Source organism: Mya arenaria, chromosome 15 (assembly GCF_026914265.1).
Source record: "Mya arenaria isolate MELC-2E11 chromosome 15, ASM2691426v1".
NCBI classification, from domain to species: domain Eukaryota; kingdom Metazoa; phylum Mollusca; class Bivalvia; order Myida; family Myidae; genus Mya; species Mya arenaria.
In genome coordinates, this window is record NC_069136.1 from 1447020 (window position 1) to 1468854 (window position 21835).

The 21835-nt window shown below is 35.0% G+C and overlaps 1 protein-coding gene across 1 annotated transcript; it reads right to left on the reverse strand.

Moving 5' to 3' along the window:
* Positions 1 to 563: 563 nt before the first annotated feature.
* On the reverse strand, positions 564 to 12253 carry LOC128219789 (uncharacterized). The gene is made up of 7 exons (XM_052927808.1): positions 12017 to 12253; positions 9535 to 9688; positions 9096 to 9235; positions 5554 to 5680; positions 4283 to 4443; positions 3441 to 3552; positions 564 to 2171 (listed from the first exon to the last, which is right to left on the reverse strand). The coding sequence occupies exons 1-7, from the start codon at positions 12048 to 12050 to the stop codon at positions 1967 to 1969; spliced, it is 933 nt and encodes a 310-aa protein (XP_052783768.1). The 5' UTR covers positions 12051 to 12253; the 3' UTR covers positions 564 to 1966.
* Between the last annotated feature and the right edge of the window lie 9582 nt (positions 12254 to 21835).

The window sequence follows — 21835 nt, forward strand, 5'->3', positions numbered from 1 at the left end:
GTTTTTAATTGACCGAACCTTCTCCAGGCCTGGGCTCTGTCGTTGTTTTATACTGTAAGGAAGCAGGTTGTTTTTAAAGTTTGAACATGTATTTACGCGATGATTTGTTGTTGTTATTTACTGATCCTATGCAACTGAATGTCTTCCATAAATGCCACCTTAAATGGCATGCTAATCCCCTGTTGTGCATCTCCTGTTTATTGCACTGGTGTCACAGTAAGGGTCCATTTCCTGTGTTTTTGCTTATAGGCTAAGGGCTATTTAGGGTTGACACTTTTAGAGTAGATCATCTCATTGTCTCACTAATACATATAAACAATAAGCATGGCTAATTAATTGATTGAACTGATTGGAAAGCCATAATAAACAAATAAAAGTTAAAAGTTTTCAAAAAGTTATATAACATATATATTTTTAATTGCAAGGTTACCATTGTTATTTCCAAATTGTGGAGCATCATGTTTAATCATATTAATAGGATATTATGTATGTCTTATCTCTTATTCTCATTCTAAGGCATTATGATAATACTAGTATTATTGTTTGAAAAAAGCAACAACAACTAAAAGACAAAATATATTGCTCATTTCTATAATAAAACCTTTAGAACTGCACAGCATGACACTCAGATCGACAGCACAAGGCAATAAAGATTAAGATCAATAAACAGAAGTTGTGTTCCATACATGGAGGGGGATCACTTTAGGAATGCTTAAACTAGGCCTTAACAACTATGAAAACCATTGATTTCATTGGAAACTATGTCCTTTCTTAGTTACCAACGTCTTCTTCTCATGGAATTAAGACCACGTTCGCAGGCTTGCAGTAGACAAAAGGTCATTGTTAACAATCATATAAAATATATTTGTCCGTATCAATTCGGAATGTTCGTCTTTATTTTCCTAAAAACCTCACTCAACCATTAATAATCAATGCATTTCTTCTATAACACACCAACTTCGACACACGTCAATCCTTCACATGTTTCTGGAAAAATGGCACTCTGAGGACAATCTTTTTTAAAAACAATTCCTTTTTCACTTATGTTTGTTTACTTCAAGCCTGTAGCGTAGGGTTCTTTATATATATGTTAATCTCTTATTTGTTTGTATACTAAACCCTCTCTGATGTAAGAGGAATATAATGCCATTGGTATTTATAGTTGGCATACAAAGCAATTAGGATACAGATTTATCATTTATATCATTCAAAAATACGATGTATAAACTACACATATTTGAAATGGCCATTGAAATAACAATTATACACTTCGAATCGATCACACATTGGAAGGCAATATTAGAAACAATCCAAGCTGAAATGCAGCAATAAATATTACAATCATTATTTACCACGTTTGTTAACATATTTAATTTAAACGTTAGAATCTTAACTGCAGTGTCCGTATTATCGACCTTAATAGTTTGATGTTCTACATGCATTTGAGAGTTGACCGGACTTGATTTGTTGACTAGAATATACGTATTTAACAGTATTAACAGTGGTCGTTAGATTATCCGTTTGATAAGTATATCATATTCTATTTGAAACCTAGATTTGTGGCCAATTCACAGATTTTGAATAACTGAAGGCTTCGGGTTCTCTATCCTTACAATAACGTTTTCAAAATGTCAGACACAAACTCCATTTTTCCAGCTAATCAATGTCATCACCAAATAGAAACAAAAATCCCAAATTTTAGAAAATCTTAGTGTTTCCAAATATTTTAACCCTGTTTAACCCTGATCCATAACCTTGAGTACATAAAGAGTTTCAAATTGTTAAAAACTAAAACCCAACTAGTCGAAACGAGCACATTTCAAGACCTGAATGTAAATCTGATTAAAATAATATGTTTACAAATCCTAAACAGATGATTCATGATCACTATGCTTGATGTCAGATTGCAAAACGTTTTTAGTACGGATACACCTTTGTATTCAAACATCGAAATGCACCAATGAGTTTACAAAAGAAGGGCAGCTAATACAGCTACAAGCGAAGCTGCGGCAGACAGTCGGACGACCGGGGCTGTGCTCATGGAACGGTCACACGTGAAAAGGTTGCTCGAGAGAAAATAGTCTGCGTTGGTGGCTAGGGCGGTGTAATACCTTTTACCACATGGCTTCTCGACGGATTCTTTGAGGCACATAAGGCGGGCATCCGAGGCTCTACAACACCGAAAAGTAAAATCCATAAATACATATTGGATAAAATCCTGTGCGAAAAACTTCCTTGAAATATAGAAGAAAAAGTCATTAAGTGGCGCTCTTAAGTCCAAAACGCGTCAGAATTTTAGGAGTGATGATTCTTAATGTTACACAAACAATTAGTTTAAATCTAAATCACTGCATTGCAAGAAGACACACCCATTATATTCCGACATTCATTTAACCGGAGTACAAGGGAACAAAACCCATTTTAGCATCTTGGCTACAACATTTATGTATATATAATATATATTATAATTGGACAAACTCGGTCATTGATTCAGACATTACTAGTGTCAAGAATATCTATGTTTTTGGACAACACTCTTATTCAGAGAGGGTACACTTGTCGATGAAATTCAATTAGTAGGCCAGATATTTGGCCAACAAATGGTCATATAAGCTTTATGAATTCTTACCACCATCGAGGATGTAGGTAAACACTTGATCATATAGGTTATGTATATGGGCCCGACTTGGTTATTAATGATATATGCATTTGGCAAACCTCAGTAATGTAGGCTATGTTTTTGGACCAAACTAAAATGTGGACTAACATATACTGGACAATATACGATGACATAGTTTATAATTATGTATTCATATCATACTCGGTCATATAGGTCGTAAGTATTCAGATCATACGATTAGATTACTAATATATGTTTTCGAACCCTACTAAATCGTGTAGGTTATATGTTTTCAGGCCATACTCAATCATATAAGATATATGCATTCAGATCTAACTTGATATCCAGTCGGACCCGAGGTTGTAGGTATTTGGACCCTACTCTATCATGCTGTTTATATGTATTTAGACTATAAGCGATAATGTAGGTGATATGTATACGGACCATACTTGAGTATGAAGGTAAAACGTATTCGGACAATCTTTGATAAGAAGGTTATATGCATGCGAATCATACTCGATCCTGTAGGTTATATGTATTCGGACCATCTTTGATAAAAAGGTTATATGCATGCGAACCATACTCGATCATTTGGTTATACGTATTCGGACAATCTTTGATAAGAAGGTTATATGCATGCGAACCATACTCGATCATATAGGTCATATACTTTCGGAACATATTCAGATTGATGGCTGACATAGTAAGTTAAGTAAATTACGAATGCTATAAAAAACGAGAATAACGAAACCAACGGAATAGCTCTAGTCAGCAAGTGGCCGCTTATTTTAGTAAAAGTAATACATAATATAAAACATACCCACAGCTCTTCATCTCAACTTCAGTTTTGTAGTCGGTTTTCACTTTTGACATACACTCCATAAATGCCGCCGATTCGAAATGGTCTTTTACACATTTGTTGGTACCGATGTCTATTAATAGAGAAAAACTATCGTATGTCAAACGTGTAATGTAACTTCTTGGTGGTATTACTAGTATTTTTCAATTCGATGTACAAACAGTGAGTTCTATTTTACTTTTAAATTACCTTTTCAACTGCTCAATACATTTACACAAACAAGTGCAAAGGAACCTGGATTTAACCTATTTCGTCATTCAATTACCTAGAGTGAACATTTAAAACGGAAATCGTCACATTTAGCAACATACAAATTGTATTACTAGTTAACTTGTTGTAGTTTTTGCAATGGCGCTATCAACATGCAAACACAAAAGGGAGGGAGAGTTAGACATAATTTATGTTTTCATGGAAACACAATGGCGGATTTATAATGAAAACTATCGATGTAGGTATTAAAAGTATTAACGCCGCGGTTCCTTTCTTTTAATTTCAAAAACAATATATATATTTGGATAAAACACGTTTGTTTGTAAACGCCTTCTAAAATTAATCGGTTCTAAAACTTTTAAAACCAAATTATGACGTCGATCGAAGAATATGTCTTTCGCCATATACTGGACGCCAGACTTTATTAAAATTTAAAGAAAAAGTCAACTCACCAAGCAAAAACTGGTACCCTGATCGTCAATATTCATTTTAAATCTGCCATTTTGTTTGTCACATTTTTTTCCCACTTATTGTTAGCATTAAACTAAATTACATTCTCCCCAGTGTACACAGTGAAGTTATAATTAACGCACCTTTTGGGACGTCTTTACATCCATTTCTGATATGCAGTTTTAGGGTGTCGTACTGCATGTCGGCGTTTAACATGGGAATCATCTGCTTAATCTGGTCAGTGTGGTTTTGACACTGTTCCTCCACTTCTGGTGTTAAACAGTCGAACTGCTCCTTTACGGGCCTTATTTGATAAAACAAAAAAAAATCACAGCATTAAGTTGTTGCATATTTTTGTCTGAAAACTGAACGACAAAAACAGAACATTTAAACGGTGTCTGGAAACAGGCATACACTTTTATTGGGTCGAACTGATAGTTTTCTCTTTTTTTCCCGATGAAATGAAGTGCCGTTCTAAACTGAAACATTCTAGATATACCCGAATTATCAATATTGTAAGCATGTCAACGATGAATCAGGCCAAATCGTTAGATGGGCTAGAATACACTGGTGTCACAGAAGGGGCCATTTCCTGGGTATTTTTTATTGGCTCAGAGCCATTTAGAATTGACACTTATAGAGTAGACAATCTTATTGTCTCACTAATACATAAAAACAATATGCATAGCAAATGTATTTATTAATTTAACCGATTGGAAATAAGTAATAAACAAATAAGATTGATATGTTTTTAAGCATTAATATAATTATTTATATTTAAATCCATTTTAAATGCATGGCCACAATTGTTATATCCAAATTGTGAAGCATCCTGGTTAAATCATTTTAATTGGCTATTATATATAACATAACTCTTATTCTTATTCAAAGGTATTGTAATTATAATATTATTATTTTCATTCGAAAACAATAACAACAACAACTAAAAGGCAAAATGTAATGTCCATTTCTATAATAAAACCTCACCTGCACAGCTGGGCAATAAGATCGAAGATCTGATAAGCAGCACATTGATAAAAAGATCAATTCACATCAGTTGTGTACTATACACGGCTTGGTGAGGGGGTGGGGGCTGTCACTTATAGAAGGCTTAAAATAGGCCATTAATCTGACATAATGAATCTATGAACAAACGCCCTTGCATTTATGCGGATCTTGCGGCTAGGCTTATACGCTGTTCTATGACAAAATGTGTCCTTAAACTCGCAGACTTGTCTTTACACGGTCGTGTGCTAAGGTGCTCGCTCAACCACAATGCTTTGACATTGAAAAAATGAAGGAATCTACCAATCACAATGTACTTTTAAAAGGAAGGGCCCGATACTCAACTACTGTTTTTAGAATCTAAAGACTAAACGGTTTACGGTCATAAGAGTTTACAAAACTTTTGTACCCGCAGTACAATCCCATATATGGAAGGAGGAAGGTCAGGTTGTTAGCTGGTCTAAAGTTTTCGTCAATACCCATGCGAGCCGCATGAGAAGCGTTGGATACGCACGTCATTGCTGTCAAACAAAGGCCTGAAATGGTACACAAATGGATCAGACATATGTACATCAAAACTAATTGATAACAGCTTAATGGCTTAGTTGGAAAAAATAGACCTTAAATGGACTGCTATGAAGTATATTGACATTCTGAGTCAAAGGATATTCCAAAACGAAACTTCTCTTATCTCCAGGTTCAAATTAAAAACAAATACATACCAGTAGGGAATGAACAAATAAATGTTAAGAAGAGGCATATCATATAAGAAGGCATTCGTAAAAGCAAGCCATATTTTGTATGAGATGAGTACAGAAGGAGTTTGTCAAAGCAATCCGTCAACCTCTATGAGATGAATACTGAAGGCGTTTGTCAAATCAAACCTTCAACCTCCATGAGATGAGTACAGAAAGCGTTTGTCAAACCATCCTTTAACCTCTACGAGATGAGTACAGAAGGCGTTTGTCAAAGCAATCATTCTACCTCTACGGGATGAGTAAAGAAGGCGTTTGTCAAAGCAACCATTCTACCTCTACGAGATGAGTAAAGAAGGCGTTTGTTAAAGCAATCATTCTACCTCTACGAGATGAGTAAAGAAGGCGTTTGTAAAAGCAATCATTCTAACTCTACGAGATGAGTACAGAAGGCGTTTGTCAAAGCAAACCTTTAACCTCTATGAGATGAGTACAGAAAGCGTTTGTCAAAGCCATCCGTTAACCTCTATGAGATGAGTACAGAAGGCGTTTGTCAAAGCAATCATTCTACCTCTACGAGATGAGTAAAGAAGGCGTTTGTCAAAGCAACCATTCTACCTCTACGAGATGAGTAAAGAAGGCGTTTGTCAATGCAACCATTCTACCTCTACGAGGTGAGTAAAGAAGGCGTTTGTCAATGCAATCATTCTACCTCTACGAGATGAGTAAAGAAAGCGTTTGTCAAAGCAACCCTTCAAATCCTTCAACCTCTACGAGACGGGTACAGGAAGCGTTTGTCAAAGCAATCCTTTAACCTTTACGAGATGGATACAGAAGGCGTTTGTCAAAGCAATCCTTCAACCTCTACGAGATGGGTACAGAAAGCGTTTTTCAAAGCAATCCTTTGACCTCTACGAGATGGATACAGAAGGCCTTTGTCAAAGCAATCATTCTGCCTCTACGACATGGATACAGAAAGCGTTTGTAAAAGCAATCCTTTAACCTATATCAGATAAGTTAAGAATCCTCTACGAGATGAGTATAGAAAGCGTTTGGCAAAGTAATCCTTTAACCTCTACGAGATGGGTACAGAAGGCGTTTGTCAAAGCAATCCTTCAACCTATACGAGATGGGTACAGAAAGCGTTTGTAAAAGCAATCCTTTAACCTCTATGAGACGAGTACAAAAAGCGTTTGACAAAGCAATCCTTTAACCTCTACGAGATGGGTACAGAAGGCGTTTGACAAGGCAATCCTTTAATCTCTACGAGATGAGTACAGAAAGCGTTTGACAAAGCAATCCTCTAACCTCTATGAGATGGGTACCGATGGCGTTTGACAAAGCAATCACTCTACCTCTACGAGATGAGTACAGAAGGCGTTCGCGAAGGCAATCCTTTAATATCTTTGAGCTATTTGCAGAATATTGATAATGTTTTTATCTTTATTTTATTTTCTTGTTTCCTCGACCGAATTTTACCAGCAAAATGACTGGTAACTGAAATGTATTTGGAATCGCTGTGAAAATGTGTATGTTAATATTTCTAAAAAACTAAACAAGTGGGTATGGCACGACAATTTTGGCAGCATTGGGCAATATTTCATAATTAGTACTAAGTGCGTCTCAGTATCAAATCCCTAATTACGTTTTAGTCATCCTCAAAAGACTGATGGTCGAAGGGTAGGTTGGTGAACCAAGGAAAGGAAACTCCGGACAGGAGTCAGTCAGAAAACGACAAATAAGCCATCATTTATAAATTTGTCGGAAAAGTTTTCTAAGTTAAGGTGGATGAAAGTCACATCCCTATTTTAAAATAACCTGAGGGTTCAATTTAAAATTAGCTGGATACAACGGGAACTCGAGTGTAAAACAATTCAACAGAGATATCGACGGAACATGAAATACATGGCTTTTTGTCCAATCTTATTGTCAATTAATCCGTGGTACATGCACACGCGTTTACTAGTTTATATTCATACCTTACAATAATTATAGTATACAATAGTCATTTTCTGTATGTTAAAGATAAAAAACAACTGCACATGCGCACAGACGATAGCAAACAGTACGTTCACCTACCACTAACGACGGGCTTTTAAAACATAATCATCCGCGTCAAGTTTTGACCCTTATATACGGAGACATAATGTAAACGAACAGCCTTTCAAAGATGAAAAGCATTCATGGCAGTTGTATAGTATATCAATACTTATGTTAATATATATAGTTACGTATTTGTTCACGAATTACGCGATTATTTGCATGACTCAGCGATTATTAGTTCTGCGGCCCGTGCCTATGATCGATTATCATTTTGCGGCCCGCAGAACGTACGCACATAAATTCAATTTTCGACTTTAGATCCAATTTGGCGACTGTTAAGAATGCCTCCTCTAAATAATCACAATTTATTAATTTTCTGTAACAAACTTATTATTAAAATCCTTAATGGAGACAAACGCAAACGCAGTTTAGGAAAATATGCTTGCGTTTGATAACCAGTGTGGACTGTTAGGGTGACGTTTTTTATACTGTGTTGTATGTTGATATTCTAAAAAACAAAACAAAGGGAAACTTTTGGAAAGAACAACTGTGCATACATGTTGGAATTAATTATACTATGTTTTTTGTATTAGTACAAACAAACGTTCGAATTGCTACGTTTTTATGTTTATTTAATTTAAATTTGAGTAACAAGACAAAAAACGACAAATGTCAGTGATCTGTACTAAGAAAATTCGGATAGACGTGTGGGAATTTTCAAGATGAACAATAAAAACATTGATGGAAACATGATGTCACAACACAATTTTAATTGCCTTTTGGCTGTTTCACAAAATCTAAATTTGATTTGAGAGTGAGTTTATAAATCGTCGACAAGCCAGAAGGAAATACGACTGCACAACTGGATTGCATGTAAATTTTGAAAAAACGCCTTTAAACTTACAAACTAAGAAAACAACAACATATTTATTAAAGATGTTTATAAACGTCGTAGCCGGGCCGTTGCAGAAAATTGGCCCTCGTGCTCAAAATGTCCAACGACTGCGTCTCGGACCATTATGAGTCACTCGGGCCAATTCTCCCTCAATGGCCCGGCTACGCCGTGTATAAACCTTTAGTTAAATACCATAAAAATGTGAGTTAACCTTTAGAATGCATTAAAACCGATGTGCAATGTATATCAGGTTTGATAACAACCTTTGGCATTCTGTTATACCCCTCACTGTCCCTTTCCCATTCTAGAAGAACGTACCGGAAGGAATCTGACTGCAGGCCTTCAGCAGATCTGCCTGAGAGGGCATCGCCATCGCCCCATCTCCCATGTTCGCCATGAGTTCCGGACACTGCTCCATTAGGGGAAACATGCATTCAATAACGCTCTGACCCTCCGCCCTGGTTGAACAAGAAACAAAAGAAAACGACGAATACAGAAGATCGAATTTATAAACTATTTAAAGCAACAACAAAGCGCCGACAAATTCTACTTGCAAATTGGAAGATAAACAGGCATTGAAAAATATCTACAGAAAACAAACAGACGGAAAAACAATATTTTGTACGTGTTTCCGTAATAGGTGAAGGCTACAACAACGACATAGCCAAGATTTTCATAATAAACCGTCGAGTTGAAGAAACATTATGTGTCTCACCAAAATCAAACAAACTTCAGTATTTCTTAAAACATAACTTACGAGCAGAAAATGGTGGCAATCTCCCTGGGATCCGACACGGAACTCATTACCTGGCTGATATAGTTATAGAAACCTTTGACACAGTTCTGCGTCGCTTCACTGTTCAAAGTACTCTGGTCGCATGCAGACCGGGCCCAGCCGACTGTTAAAACACCTGAAAAATATTTGAGGCAGATCAAGTTATATAATTATGCATTGTGTTAACCATGGGTTACAGTCGCTAACAGGCTACAGTTTAGACGAATCATTTGCGGTTTTTTATCAATATATTAGGGATAAATGTATGCGAGTTTATTTAGGCAAAAGACAGGCTGCAGCTGGGCTGAAACAATAACGGGTTTTCATTAATAGATAGAGCTAAATCAAGATGAGTTCGTTAAACACTGAAGAGAGATATGCGAAATGACGTCGCATAATCTCAACAAAATGCATTAATTCCTATCAGGCCACTACAAAACCAACAACGCTTTTAAGATTGGTCATTTCTCTGTTTGGTACGCGGCTTAACACTTAAAAAGTCTTGTTCCAGACAATGCTGATGTATTTTCCACTCATAATTCTGAGAATGAAGTTATACTAATTAATTGTGAAAAGAGTGGTGCTGATGCATCAGATAAAGCGAGGTTGACTGCAATAAGTTTTTTCCGCATACATGTTTATCCAACAAGTGTGTTTAATATTGTACCAAGTACTGTATTCAGTATTGACATTTGCTTCAAACTTGGAGTTAAGTTTTGTTACAAATTAAACATAAACTTACAATAAACAAGAACTAGGTATAACAATTTTACTTCACAAAGATACAATAATAAATTTAAAATTCTTTGCAGTTTGACAAAAACATATATACTCGTAGATGTATGCAATAGTTTATTGTAACTTTAAGCACAAAACTGGACCGTTGTGTACACCAAGTACTCAATGCTAATTAAATAGCTTGTCTTCCCATTAAGATTTGCTCCGACCAAATGAAAACTTTTCTATGCTCGAGACATTAATGATAATGTTACAAGTGGTCGAACTGGCCAAAATGTATAATATTGGTCTTTCCAAACTGCAGTGACGTGTGACAATAAACAGACAGCAAGCGCTTACAATCATGTGTACAATGTATACACAATGTTTCACACACGTCCGAAATTTAAATGGAAATGTCACTAGTGCAACATTTTCATGAAAGTGTTTAGCATACTAACAACATTTCTATAAAACCAGCTGGTACAAAAACATGGTTTCATTAACGTTATCAAACATAGAAACTATGACAAACATGCAATATTTCAGTAAAAGCGCTTGACATACCCCTACAGTTCCATTGAAACATCTGGCAAGGGCAATATTCTCATTTTTAATTATTTGTTTTCAATCATTTCAAATTAGTTAACCAATAAAAAGTGAACAATATTCCTTAAAATGGATACAATAATCTCAATCGACAATTTTATACTGACTTCGAATTCAATTTAAAGACCCATTCCCTAGGAAAAACTCGCATACGGTAATCATTTTTACGAGTTTATATTAGTACGTTATGGTGGTGCCAGGTCCAGTCTTCTCATATGTATTAATTGTAGCATTCAGTAAAGAGTATGATTATTCAAATAGTGTGTGTGAGTGCATGCGTGCGAGCGTGCATACGTGTGTGTGCGTGCGTGTGTGTGTTCGCGCGTGTGCGTGTACGTGTATGTACGTATGTGTGTGTGTTACTGTGTGTTCGCGCGCAGTGCATGTGCGTGTGTGTGTGTGTGTGCGTGCGTGCGTGCGTGCGTGCGTGCGTGTGCGTGTGCGTGTGTGTGTGTTACTTCTTACCACTATTATCCTCACCAGGTCTAAACACAAGGAAAGATAACTTGTGTGTAATATACATATTGGTTCTATCTTTCGTTAAAAAACTTGCCAAATTATACAATTCAATTTTTTTTCGAAAATATATATATTTTTTTATGATTCGACTCTTTCATGTTAGCATCATTACTTAAATTCGGCGACAATACAGTACTTATGCATCTCAAATAACCCTGAAAATATTAAATGAGATGCTTTTCGTTCTCATTCTTAAACCAAGGAGATGAAGTAATAATACTTGCAGAATACTCTACAGGTGAAGACAAACTAGGTGAGCCGTTCACCTCTCCCATGATTCAACATCTCGCTTACCCTTGAACTAAATAACAGGCTATGCAACGTAATTGCAATTCGTGTAAAGTTAAAAAAATGATTTAATGCTAAGGTCTTACTAGTAACCAGTGCAGTAATTTTAACTCCCTACTGTAAGCAATGTATTTGATATTTTAAATGTTTTGCTTTCGAGAACGAAAGGTTATTGTTATAGGATCGGTTCTATAAATAGTTACAATGGAATTCTAGTCTTCATTGCTTTTAGCTCTGCTTTCTTAAAAATCGCCAAAAGCAAGACACTCAAAATGTAATATATAAAAGATATTAAGCGTACCGTTAACTATTTCATAAAACATTAACTTACACACAAGCGAAGTAAAAATCCAGCTAAACACCATAGTGGAAAAAGTCCTGAACTAGAAATGAACTTCTTAACGCTGACTATGCCACACAGAAATATATTCGCGATATGTGATCGTTTCTAGGGTGCATGTTTCTGTTGTTTTGTTTTTTTGGTGCACCATTGATTAAATTAGATTTACATAATACGAATATTGTTTGAAAATAAACATTAATTCATGTTATTTAAAACAAAATATAACATTCAAAGCTGTCATTATACGATTAGTTACAAATCTGTGAACATTACGGCAGACGGTTTATTATTTGAAATCTTTCCGCTTCCTCTCCCCGTGGGCTTTGCGCTTGGCTGAAGTGATGTGAGTGAAGATGGCTTTTGTACAAGACTGTTCGCACATTTAAAAAAAACGATGTAATTGTCGATGCTCTCAAAACTGTGCAAGCAAGGATGATTGTAGAATTCGTTGTTCGAATGGAAATATAAAGATAATGGTGGTGGATTCATAAAATATGAAGGCACTAAATCCTTATAAAGATATAAGTTATAATTAAGCCTGGTATATTGCACGTGAGCTATTTCAGGGAGGCGAACGTGAAGCGGGACAAGGAGGTTTAAATGAGTAATTAAGTCATATTTTGAAAATGGTGGCAAACATGTAGACATCACATTGAATTTGGCCATATCATCTCCTGGTAAGTAGTATTATATATTACCATAAATGCTGACACTCTTTCGGCTCTGCTTTCCTTAGGCTTTTGATTGAATTGATTGAACAAACATTGCGATACCATAGAGTAGTCCTCGTGTACATTCAATCTGTTTGCAATTTGTCACATTATGGCGTATGTGCATTGATGGGCATGCTATGTTAAGACACTTATATAAGTTAAGATAACAATTACTACTCCCAATACATTTAGCAGTAATAAATTTCAATTCTTAAGTAAATTAAGTAATGTTTTATTGTTTTTTTTTACCGTTTTGTATCTATCACGTCCTAATATGAATATTTGAGGGGAGGAAGATAGTTTTGCAATTTCTCAATGCATCCCTCCTAAAAGAATTTATTTCTATACTATTGTGAAAATGACGTCGGTGATGTTTGAAGCAAACTTCGCGATACCTAATATAATAAAAGCAACCGTAGCAAACGCCAACGTTGTCGTAGAAGGGGTACCTATTATTGAAGCTAGAGTTATGGTCCATGCTATACAGGTACGTATTTTGTCGGGGAAAATGTGTAACAAGTTTAATATGATCTATTTATAGGTTTTATGAATCTTCCTTAAGAACTAAGTTGTTGAACGATGACGACCGGGTACCAAGCGGAACTACGATGCGTTAACAATTTTTGTCAACACAAATTTGACGAGCTAATACTTTTACACACCCATTTGCATTTATTGTACACTGACACCGTAGAGCACAGTCAAATGATTGGCATTTTGAAGTTTGCATCACGCCATTTCTAGCAGCATTAATGAACAGGCATAACTCAGGCGCTAACAAGTTAAAAGAAGGAACGTGTATCGTTGATTTCCCCCTTTCTGCTTAAGTCAAACAGGGATAAGACAGAATCAAGCCACAATCCACCCTTTATGCACGGGAGGACCTTTATAAACTCAAATACTTAATGACTGTCCATTATTGACAATTAAATAATTATACATACATGTAAATTTATTGACATTAAAGTGGTCGTACAATAATTGCTTAAAATTATATTATATTCGCCTTATCGGGTACTCTAACAGTCTACTCATTTATTAATACAACGTTTACGCTTAAAGTGGAAGATCTGATGCATAAATCTTCATGACTAAACACCATTGTTTATTACACCAAATAACAAAGTCAATTAAAATGATATCGATGGTGGCATATATTTGCCGTCATATAACTTGATTATGAGGTGAGGGAAAAAGGTTTTGCCCCCCTCCCCCTCCGGAGGAGTTTTGTAGACCACGATTTTATGAAAGTGTATCATCTTACAACATTTAAGACATGTTTACGCCTTGGCCTTTGGGGCGTTTGTATACAACAGCATTTTAAAGTTCGTTACCAAATAATTTTTAATTAGACATTAAACTTCAGACAGAACTGATGTATAAGACATTATGTCAAGTTGAACTTTCACATTTATATAACGTTACATCATCAGAAAAGTATGTTGCCTGTTTATACATATTAAACAAATAATGCCTAATGATAATGAGCATTTATCGTCATTTTGCAATCCTATGTATACAGTGATTCCTGTTCATGACACAAAAGCAAATTACAAATATAATCCAGAAAAAAAAAACAATTACATAATCTGATGAACGCTCTGAAGAATTCGTTACTTTGTAAAAAAAAATACGTCACAATCGATTTCTCAAGTAAACAATCACACTTTTCACATCACACTTCTAATCTGTTATGCAAGATTAAATTGCAAAAACAGAGCCACCTTCAAATATCAAGATATAGACAAAAATATTAATCTGCATATACAATACTTTACTTTAAATTTCAATAACATGACTTGATATTTTAACTCGATAAGTCATAACACAATACTCCTAATGTTTGTTTATGGACTAGAAATATCAATAACATGAACGGGAATACTTTTGCATATGCATATTGTAGTTTACATAACCAGTGTTAACAAGAATATCAATTACCATGCAACGGGACCATATAATTGTATTTGCACATAACATGATAAACAACACAGTCTAGAAATTTGCTGTACACCTTCAAAAATGTGCTTTTTACATGTAGTTTTCTTACATGACATTAAAACAATTTGACATTTGTTAACATTATCTGCCATATACGTGACAAATTGTAATGCTCAAACATCTTACAAATTTTGCATAATATACTTGAAAAAGACGTCTACACTTTTTAAGAAAATACATTAAAGATGCACTCATACTCCCAAATAAGATTATTACCAAAATTAATAATATTGTTTTGATATTCCAAAAAGGATGAATAAATGTTAAAGGCAATGGTTCTTATAAAGGATACCGAGTTTTATTTGGAAGAAATGTGCATAAAACACGTTATTTCTACCTTATGAAACTAAACTAGACCACAGTAAATCTTTTAGCATTCACCAATCATTTATTAATGTTGAGCTTCCTGCTATTAAATACACGGTTACAATCTTGTTATCAGTAATCAATATCTTCCACGAGTGCATTATTTAGTAAGTAGAGAAAGGTATATCAGTCAAAATTGATGTTTGTTATACATGTGTATGTATTGATTTCGAATAAGAGTGCCACTTTAAATCAAATTAAATCAAACGAGTACGTAATTGGAAAGGCTAAACTGAAATGCAGCAATGTACGAATCGATCACACACTGGAAGGAAATAAGTGGCTACTAAAGCAGAAATAGCAATACATATTACAATGACAATATACCATGTTCGTATGGCCGAGGCTATCTAGACTCTTAATGTGAGTCATTCATGCACAAAACATCTTATCAACTTATTATTGTACGCTTTTTGTATCCCTGAGACGAGACTTAACATTTTAACATTTTGCTCGAAGGCTTAAAATTGTATACGTATGCTATAAGACCATGTACTGATAACAGAAATAATCTCAGTAAAATGCATTCACCATGCCATATTCATATTTCACGGGCTCTCATCGAAAGACTTTACTTCTCTAACGTTTAATGAAGCACTGCACTACAGATCAAGAACTATGACTTTGACAACCGCTTTAGGAAATATTTATTCCATAACTCCACCCTAATAACTAATTTGTCTTGTCAATTAGAAAACAAAAACACCAAAACAATGATTTTCTTTGGATAAGCACTTAATCCTAAATGAATTCAAGTAGATATTGCTAAGAAGTATTATTTGAGGCTGTGACGGAAGTTCGTTCAGCAAACTTACCTCTGGCACACGATTGGTGGGCGCCCACACATGTTCTATGTTTCTAGTTTTGATGCCACTTAGAACTGTTTTGCTCTCATTCCGCAAACTGTTACAAAACACTCAGTAATGCAAGTCGTATATATATGTAAAAAATACGTCAATGTATATCAACGATAGGTACTGTATTGTAGACAAGATATAAATGAGAGAAACTGTTAATAATTGTCCCATCTTAAACAAGTGTTCATAAGGAGTGTATAAAGAGCTGCAAATTGCTAAGTACTAGAACCCAACTAGAACAAACGAGCACAGTTCCAGTCAAATGCTATACATAGGAGTCTTGATCATGAAGTCAGATTGCCAAACTATTTAGTATGGATACACATTTGTATTTTTACATCAAATGCACCAATAAGTTTACAAAAGAAAGGCAGCAACTACAGCTCTAAAAGTTTTGCAAGTCATCACTTCTGGTTTACATGTAGACATCACGTCAACTTATATAAAAGATGAATATCGTATTGTATACTTCATAAAAAATGAATGTAAGTGTTTGATAATTGTCATATCGTGAACAATGTGTTCCAATAGAGTATATAAACAGTTGCATATTGTAATATTCTAAAATCTAACTATACGAAACGTGCACATTCCTTTTATTAGTTTCCTGAATGTAAATCTGCACAATCTGATTCAAATCATATCGTCATAAGTCATTAACAGATGAGTTTGATCATGATGCTTTAGTCAGATTGCAAAACTGTATACAATAAAATTTTCAAATATCAAAAAGAACGAACGAGTTGTTAAAAAGGGTAGCAACTACAGCTACAACCAAAGCAGCAGAAGACAAACGGTCGACTTTGACAGCGCTCGTGGAACGGTCACACGTGAAGAGGTTCTCCTAGAGAAAATGTAATCTCTTGGTGGACAGGGTGTTGTAATAGTTTTTGCCACATGGCTTCTTGTCTGATTCTTTGAGACACATAAGGCGGGCATCAGTCGTACTACACAGAACACTTTAATCCATAAATACATATTTGATGAATTTCGGTGCGAAAGACTTTGTTAAAGTATATAAAAAGTGGTCATTGAGCGTCGCCCAAACATGAACTCTTGCTTACACCAGGCTAAATGCTTGGTATTTACACTCGGAAAAACGAGTTTTACATGCTATCTAAGTTTATGGCTTCTGGACAGAGGTCATGTTGTTGCTTTACACGCTATGTGTAACCCATGTATTCATGTACAGTTATATTGAACATTAATAGTTCAATAATATACAAAGCTTATTTAACAGTCTTTAGTCTAAACCCCGTCAGATTTACGAAGAGTCGGGAGTGTGGGTTATGTGCCAATTTCAAAATGTTGAAAACACTTTTAGTTTTGATTTAATTGTATGCCTCTGTATAACATGAAGGTACACATTTATCACACACTTACCACATTGACCACTGTTGGTACAGCGGCTTTCAAATATTTGATATTTCAATAAACCGATAATAAAAAAAATCTCTATATACAAAACCACGCGGGCTGAATGATTTGAATACGTTTAACCGCTTATATGGATCAGTATACCAAAATATATGCTTTCATGTTTTTGTAAACGCTGTAAGTCAGCAAATCAGCTGCGCTCGCACAACCAGGTTCATGGTAAGCCCTGGCAAAATATCCATATTGAAATAAGGTATGTCAATTTTAACGTACCGTAGGTTCAAAAGAGAATGAAATTCGTAGTGGGTTTGCTTCTGAAAATATTGTCTAACGGATCTTTTACCATCTCAACGTCACGTAGTCTAACTGTCTGATGTTGACAGGAGCAATGAGAGCTTATCCATAAGTCTATCAACCATAATTGTTTTTGTATTGTAACAAAAGTAGGTCAATTAACACATAAAATTCGTCTGTTTTCTTGTTTGACTTTTGTCGCCGTATCTTGATAAACTTGCAAAATATATAATGTTTGTCGGTTCTCTGCTAGAACACAATTCTAGGGTAAATGTGAGAGTATTTCTAACAGTATTTTTTTAAATATATTTGCGATATGAGACTTGAAAATATTTTCCGTGTACTAAGCGAGTCGAACTTAGAGCGAAATTGTTCAAGTTACAGTGATCCATGTAATACCAATTATATGATATTTTCAACAATCAGTTTTAAATTGTAATTCATTTTGTAACCATGTATGTGTTATATCTGTTTATTATTCTTCCTTGCCATGGTTACATTAACAACTTCTTTTTATGTGGTTTACAATTTATTATAGACTTTCGGTGATATGAGATTGGGATACTCTTAAGCTATGTTCGCGTATGTGAATTACTGTTTTGTTGAGTACGGGCGATTTTTCAAACGCTATGTTTCAAGGCTTGTACATCCTTGTCATTCCCAACTCCAAACAGAAATTCGAAAAGGCCGCAAAAAGGTTATATTGATCGTTTTGAGCTTTGACCGATGGACCGATGGACCGATGCAAATCTGTATATCTATTTAAAATATATGTGTAAGTTTCCTCAACGTACGTAATCTAATTGAATGTTATCGTTATCTTGATTCAATTAAGGCGTTTTTATCAACATATCTATCATTTGTCTGTATGTGTTTCATGTATGTGTATTGTATGAATGCGTGGAATGAGCTGGGCTGCCATTAATGAGAATTGCTTAAAACTCTGATCTACATGATCAAGGAAATTCGCCAAAACAGTAGTGTCAGTAACCAATGCTAGCTCCCAGTGTGCGTTGGGATGGAAATCTCTTTTACTTTTTAAAATATGACATTTTTTAATATATATTCACAAGCCTAAATTTTACCGATTAAGCACACACATACAATGCAATTCATTCTTGCTGTACTGAACATCAGATTAGTCATCATATTGAGAACAATCAAAAGACAAAGGCTTACATATCAAGATTATCTTACAATCAATTAACTAATAGACTACGAAGTATTTCGTATAAGTCAACATTCTCCTTGCAAGTTTTATAAGTCTTCTACACGGACATCTTTATCATAACAAAGGAACTATAAACACAGCATAGCGGACAAATTTTAACATTATTGTTATCCCGTTCTTTTTATGCCTCGAATCCTCTATGCTTAACAGTAGTTTTCCAGCTAAAACAGCCTCAATATTCATTTCTTCAAAGTCACTAGGCTCAGGACTGGTGTAATCGAAGAATTAATATATTTTGTCTCTGAGTATAGACTATTTTGACTGTTACTACTTGTCACGGACTCCGAATCAGAATGCATTTCAGAGGTGCTTTTGATTTGTTTCGTAGACTATTTTTAGAGTTGTGCGAGAGGTTTTTTGTTTACACTAAAATGTGTGCGATGTTCTTGCTTCACCCTTTTATATTACAGGTACTGATTAGGAATCGGTGGTCCTAGGTTCGATTGAATCAGAATTGGTTGAATCACTTGGTGGACCACATAGTTTGCTTTTTGAAAAGGTCTATCATGAATTTCCTTAAGGGTTGGCCATTCTTTATGCCCAGCATGTTGTATTTGCGCAGAGTGTATTTTAACGATACAATTATCAAGCTGGTTCTTGCTTATGTACGTTAGCGGCGATTTCTGCTCGATTGTGCGATAAAACGGTGTTCATTAGCATCAAGTTTAGTATGCCTTTTTAATAACATATAGGGTCGTTTTCTTCAACTTTTCTTTTTCTTTTATCTCTATTAGCCTATTCTGCTCGTTTTCGTTTATACTTTTACAGTAACATGTGTACGTCTATGAAAGCCTTTTGTTGTTCGTTCAATATGATTTTATAAAATTCTTCCCCGTGATTGTCGTTTCTGGGTTACAGTAGATTATATATTGGAAGCACTGGATCACGATTGAATAGAAGAAAACAGGGTGAGTGTTTAAAACCTCTGCTAATGTTATGTTCAGGTAAACATCCCAATGGCGAATATGACTTGTTAAAATGTAACTGAGTGTTGCTTGTGACCATTCGTTAACGCCATTGGTATCTGGATGGTACGTGATAGTTTTTACGAAATCGATGTTTAATTCTTTCAGAACTGCATGGAAAGCACCGCTTGTTCCTTCACTCCCGTTATTTCATTTTCAATTCTAAAACGTTGGAATCAAGATCGTTTTCGTTAGCCATAGAAATGTATTCAGACTGTTTTACCGGTTCTTAGAAAGAATCTTTTAGTTTATTTGGATGATGCAAATTAAATGCGTGTTTAATACTATCTGTGTCATAATTTTCGGAAATTTGAAACATTTTAAGAATGATATCAGGCTCGTAATCTAAGATTATCTCTCTTGAGTTGCCATTAGATTGAAGGGCCGGCTTAAGAAATCTGCAATTATATTAACCTTTACTGGTGTATATTCTATCTTGCAATTGAAGCCCGCTATAACTTATGCTTAAAGTTGAATTTTCCTGGTCGATTCTAACAGATATTTTAATGTCTGATTGTTTGTATGACAAGCTAGACATCGTGAAGAAATGGTCTACTTTCTGGTCTAAAAAGTAAAATAGTGGACCAACCTTGTTCTGTTTCACTCTATTTGTGTGATAACAAAAATATGGGGTTTTCATAAGAATAATCTCCTTCCTTATTTTTCTCAAATTTGTATGTAAGGCCAATCCCTGTGATTTTCATAGATGCGTCCGTATAAAGAGTATATGGTTTATGTTTGTCAGAAAATGATATGAATTTTCGTCAAAAGCCTGTTAGTAGTGGTCACTCGATCAGTTGACCAAAGAACTGGGTTTTGTTTTTTGGAACCAATTAATGATTCAATAATTTCTGAATATTTCTGACAGAATCGCCAGTAGAAACCTGTAGCACATAGAACAGACCCTATGTCGTGAAAACATCTACATGTGGATTAATTGCATCCACGTTTCATTGAATCCGAGCGGATTCTGTGTTTGTCACTAACAAAGCCTTTAAGTAATGCGTTGGTTCTTGCAAAAAGGAAATATTTTTATTTTTATTTAAGCTTTTGTCTGAGAAGTGGTTTAAATACCGCTTTAATATGATCCGTTTGCTCTTCTTAAGTTTGGGGAAATATCGGTACGTCATCTAAATAAGCAACAGCGAAATTTTCAAGAGGGTGACTGAAAGGTATCTGGGGTACTAACGGGGCTGAACCGCTTGGAACTCGTAAAGACTCTAAATCCGGTCGTACAAGCTGTCTTTTGTTTGTCTTGTTCTGCACCAGTTATCTGCTCTTAAATCTAGAGAGCCTAACCCAGAACGTTTACCGAAAATTGCAAGTAAATCATCAATTGGTGGTTAAGGGTACGATGTGGGAGTTGTTATTCTGTTGAATTGTCTCAATATTTATAGGAAAAGCTACAGAAACAAGCTCAGTAGCAAAAAGTTTAAACATAAACCCGGTTTAATGCACTGAGTAAACGCCAAAGACATATAACATAAAAAAACATGGACGAACAGCACAAAACTCCACAAACAGCATAATGCATACATACTATATATTTAAAAACTAGGTATGCTTATCAAGGATTGTTAGGTACCGCCTTGGAACGGTCAGTAATGTAAATTTACTGGGGGTTTAAACCAGTTAAAGTGCACAAACCTCACTCTTATCCAACAATCCTAAATAAAGATAAAACGCAAAAGGTACATCTTATCAAAGTATGCATTAAATTGAGGAAACTTAACAATAAAACAAAACATAATAAACTTATAGGTAAACCCCAAGTACTTCTATGATTAGAGATCACAACTCTATCTGCAGACGGAGGAATACAATTCAGAGCACCTAATGCAAAAACTTTTCAAAGATACGTTGCAGTCATTGTTTGAAACTATGAACATCACACACAGTCTGCCTTATAAAATAAAAGGTTTAATATTGTGTGATCATAGAGATTCATAATAAAAAGCATCATTGTACAAAAACTGGGAACATATAAAGAAAACATTATTAAA

What these genes read in the sequence shown, in the direction of transcription:
- LOC128219789 (XM_052927808.1), bottom strand. Translation starts at nt 12,050, where the DNA reads ATGGTGTTTAGCTGGATTTTTACTTCGCTTGTGT. An exon ending in GATTTTTACTTCGCTTGTGT is followed by an intron (nt 9,689 to 12,016) that starts GTAAGTTAATGT and finishes AATATTTTTCAG; the next exon opens with GTGTTTTAACAGTCGGCTGG. An exon ending in GTTGAGATGAAGAGCTGTGG is followed by an intron (nt 2,172 to 3,440) that starts GTATGTTTTATA and finishes TCGGTGTTGTAG; the next exon opens with AGCCTCGGATGCCCGCCTTA.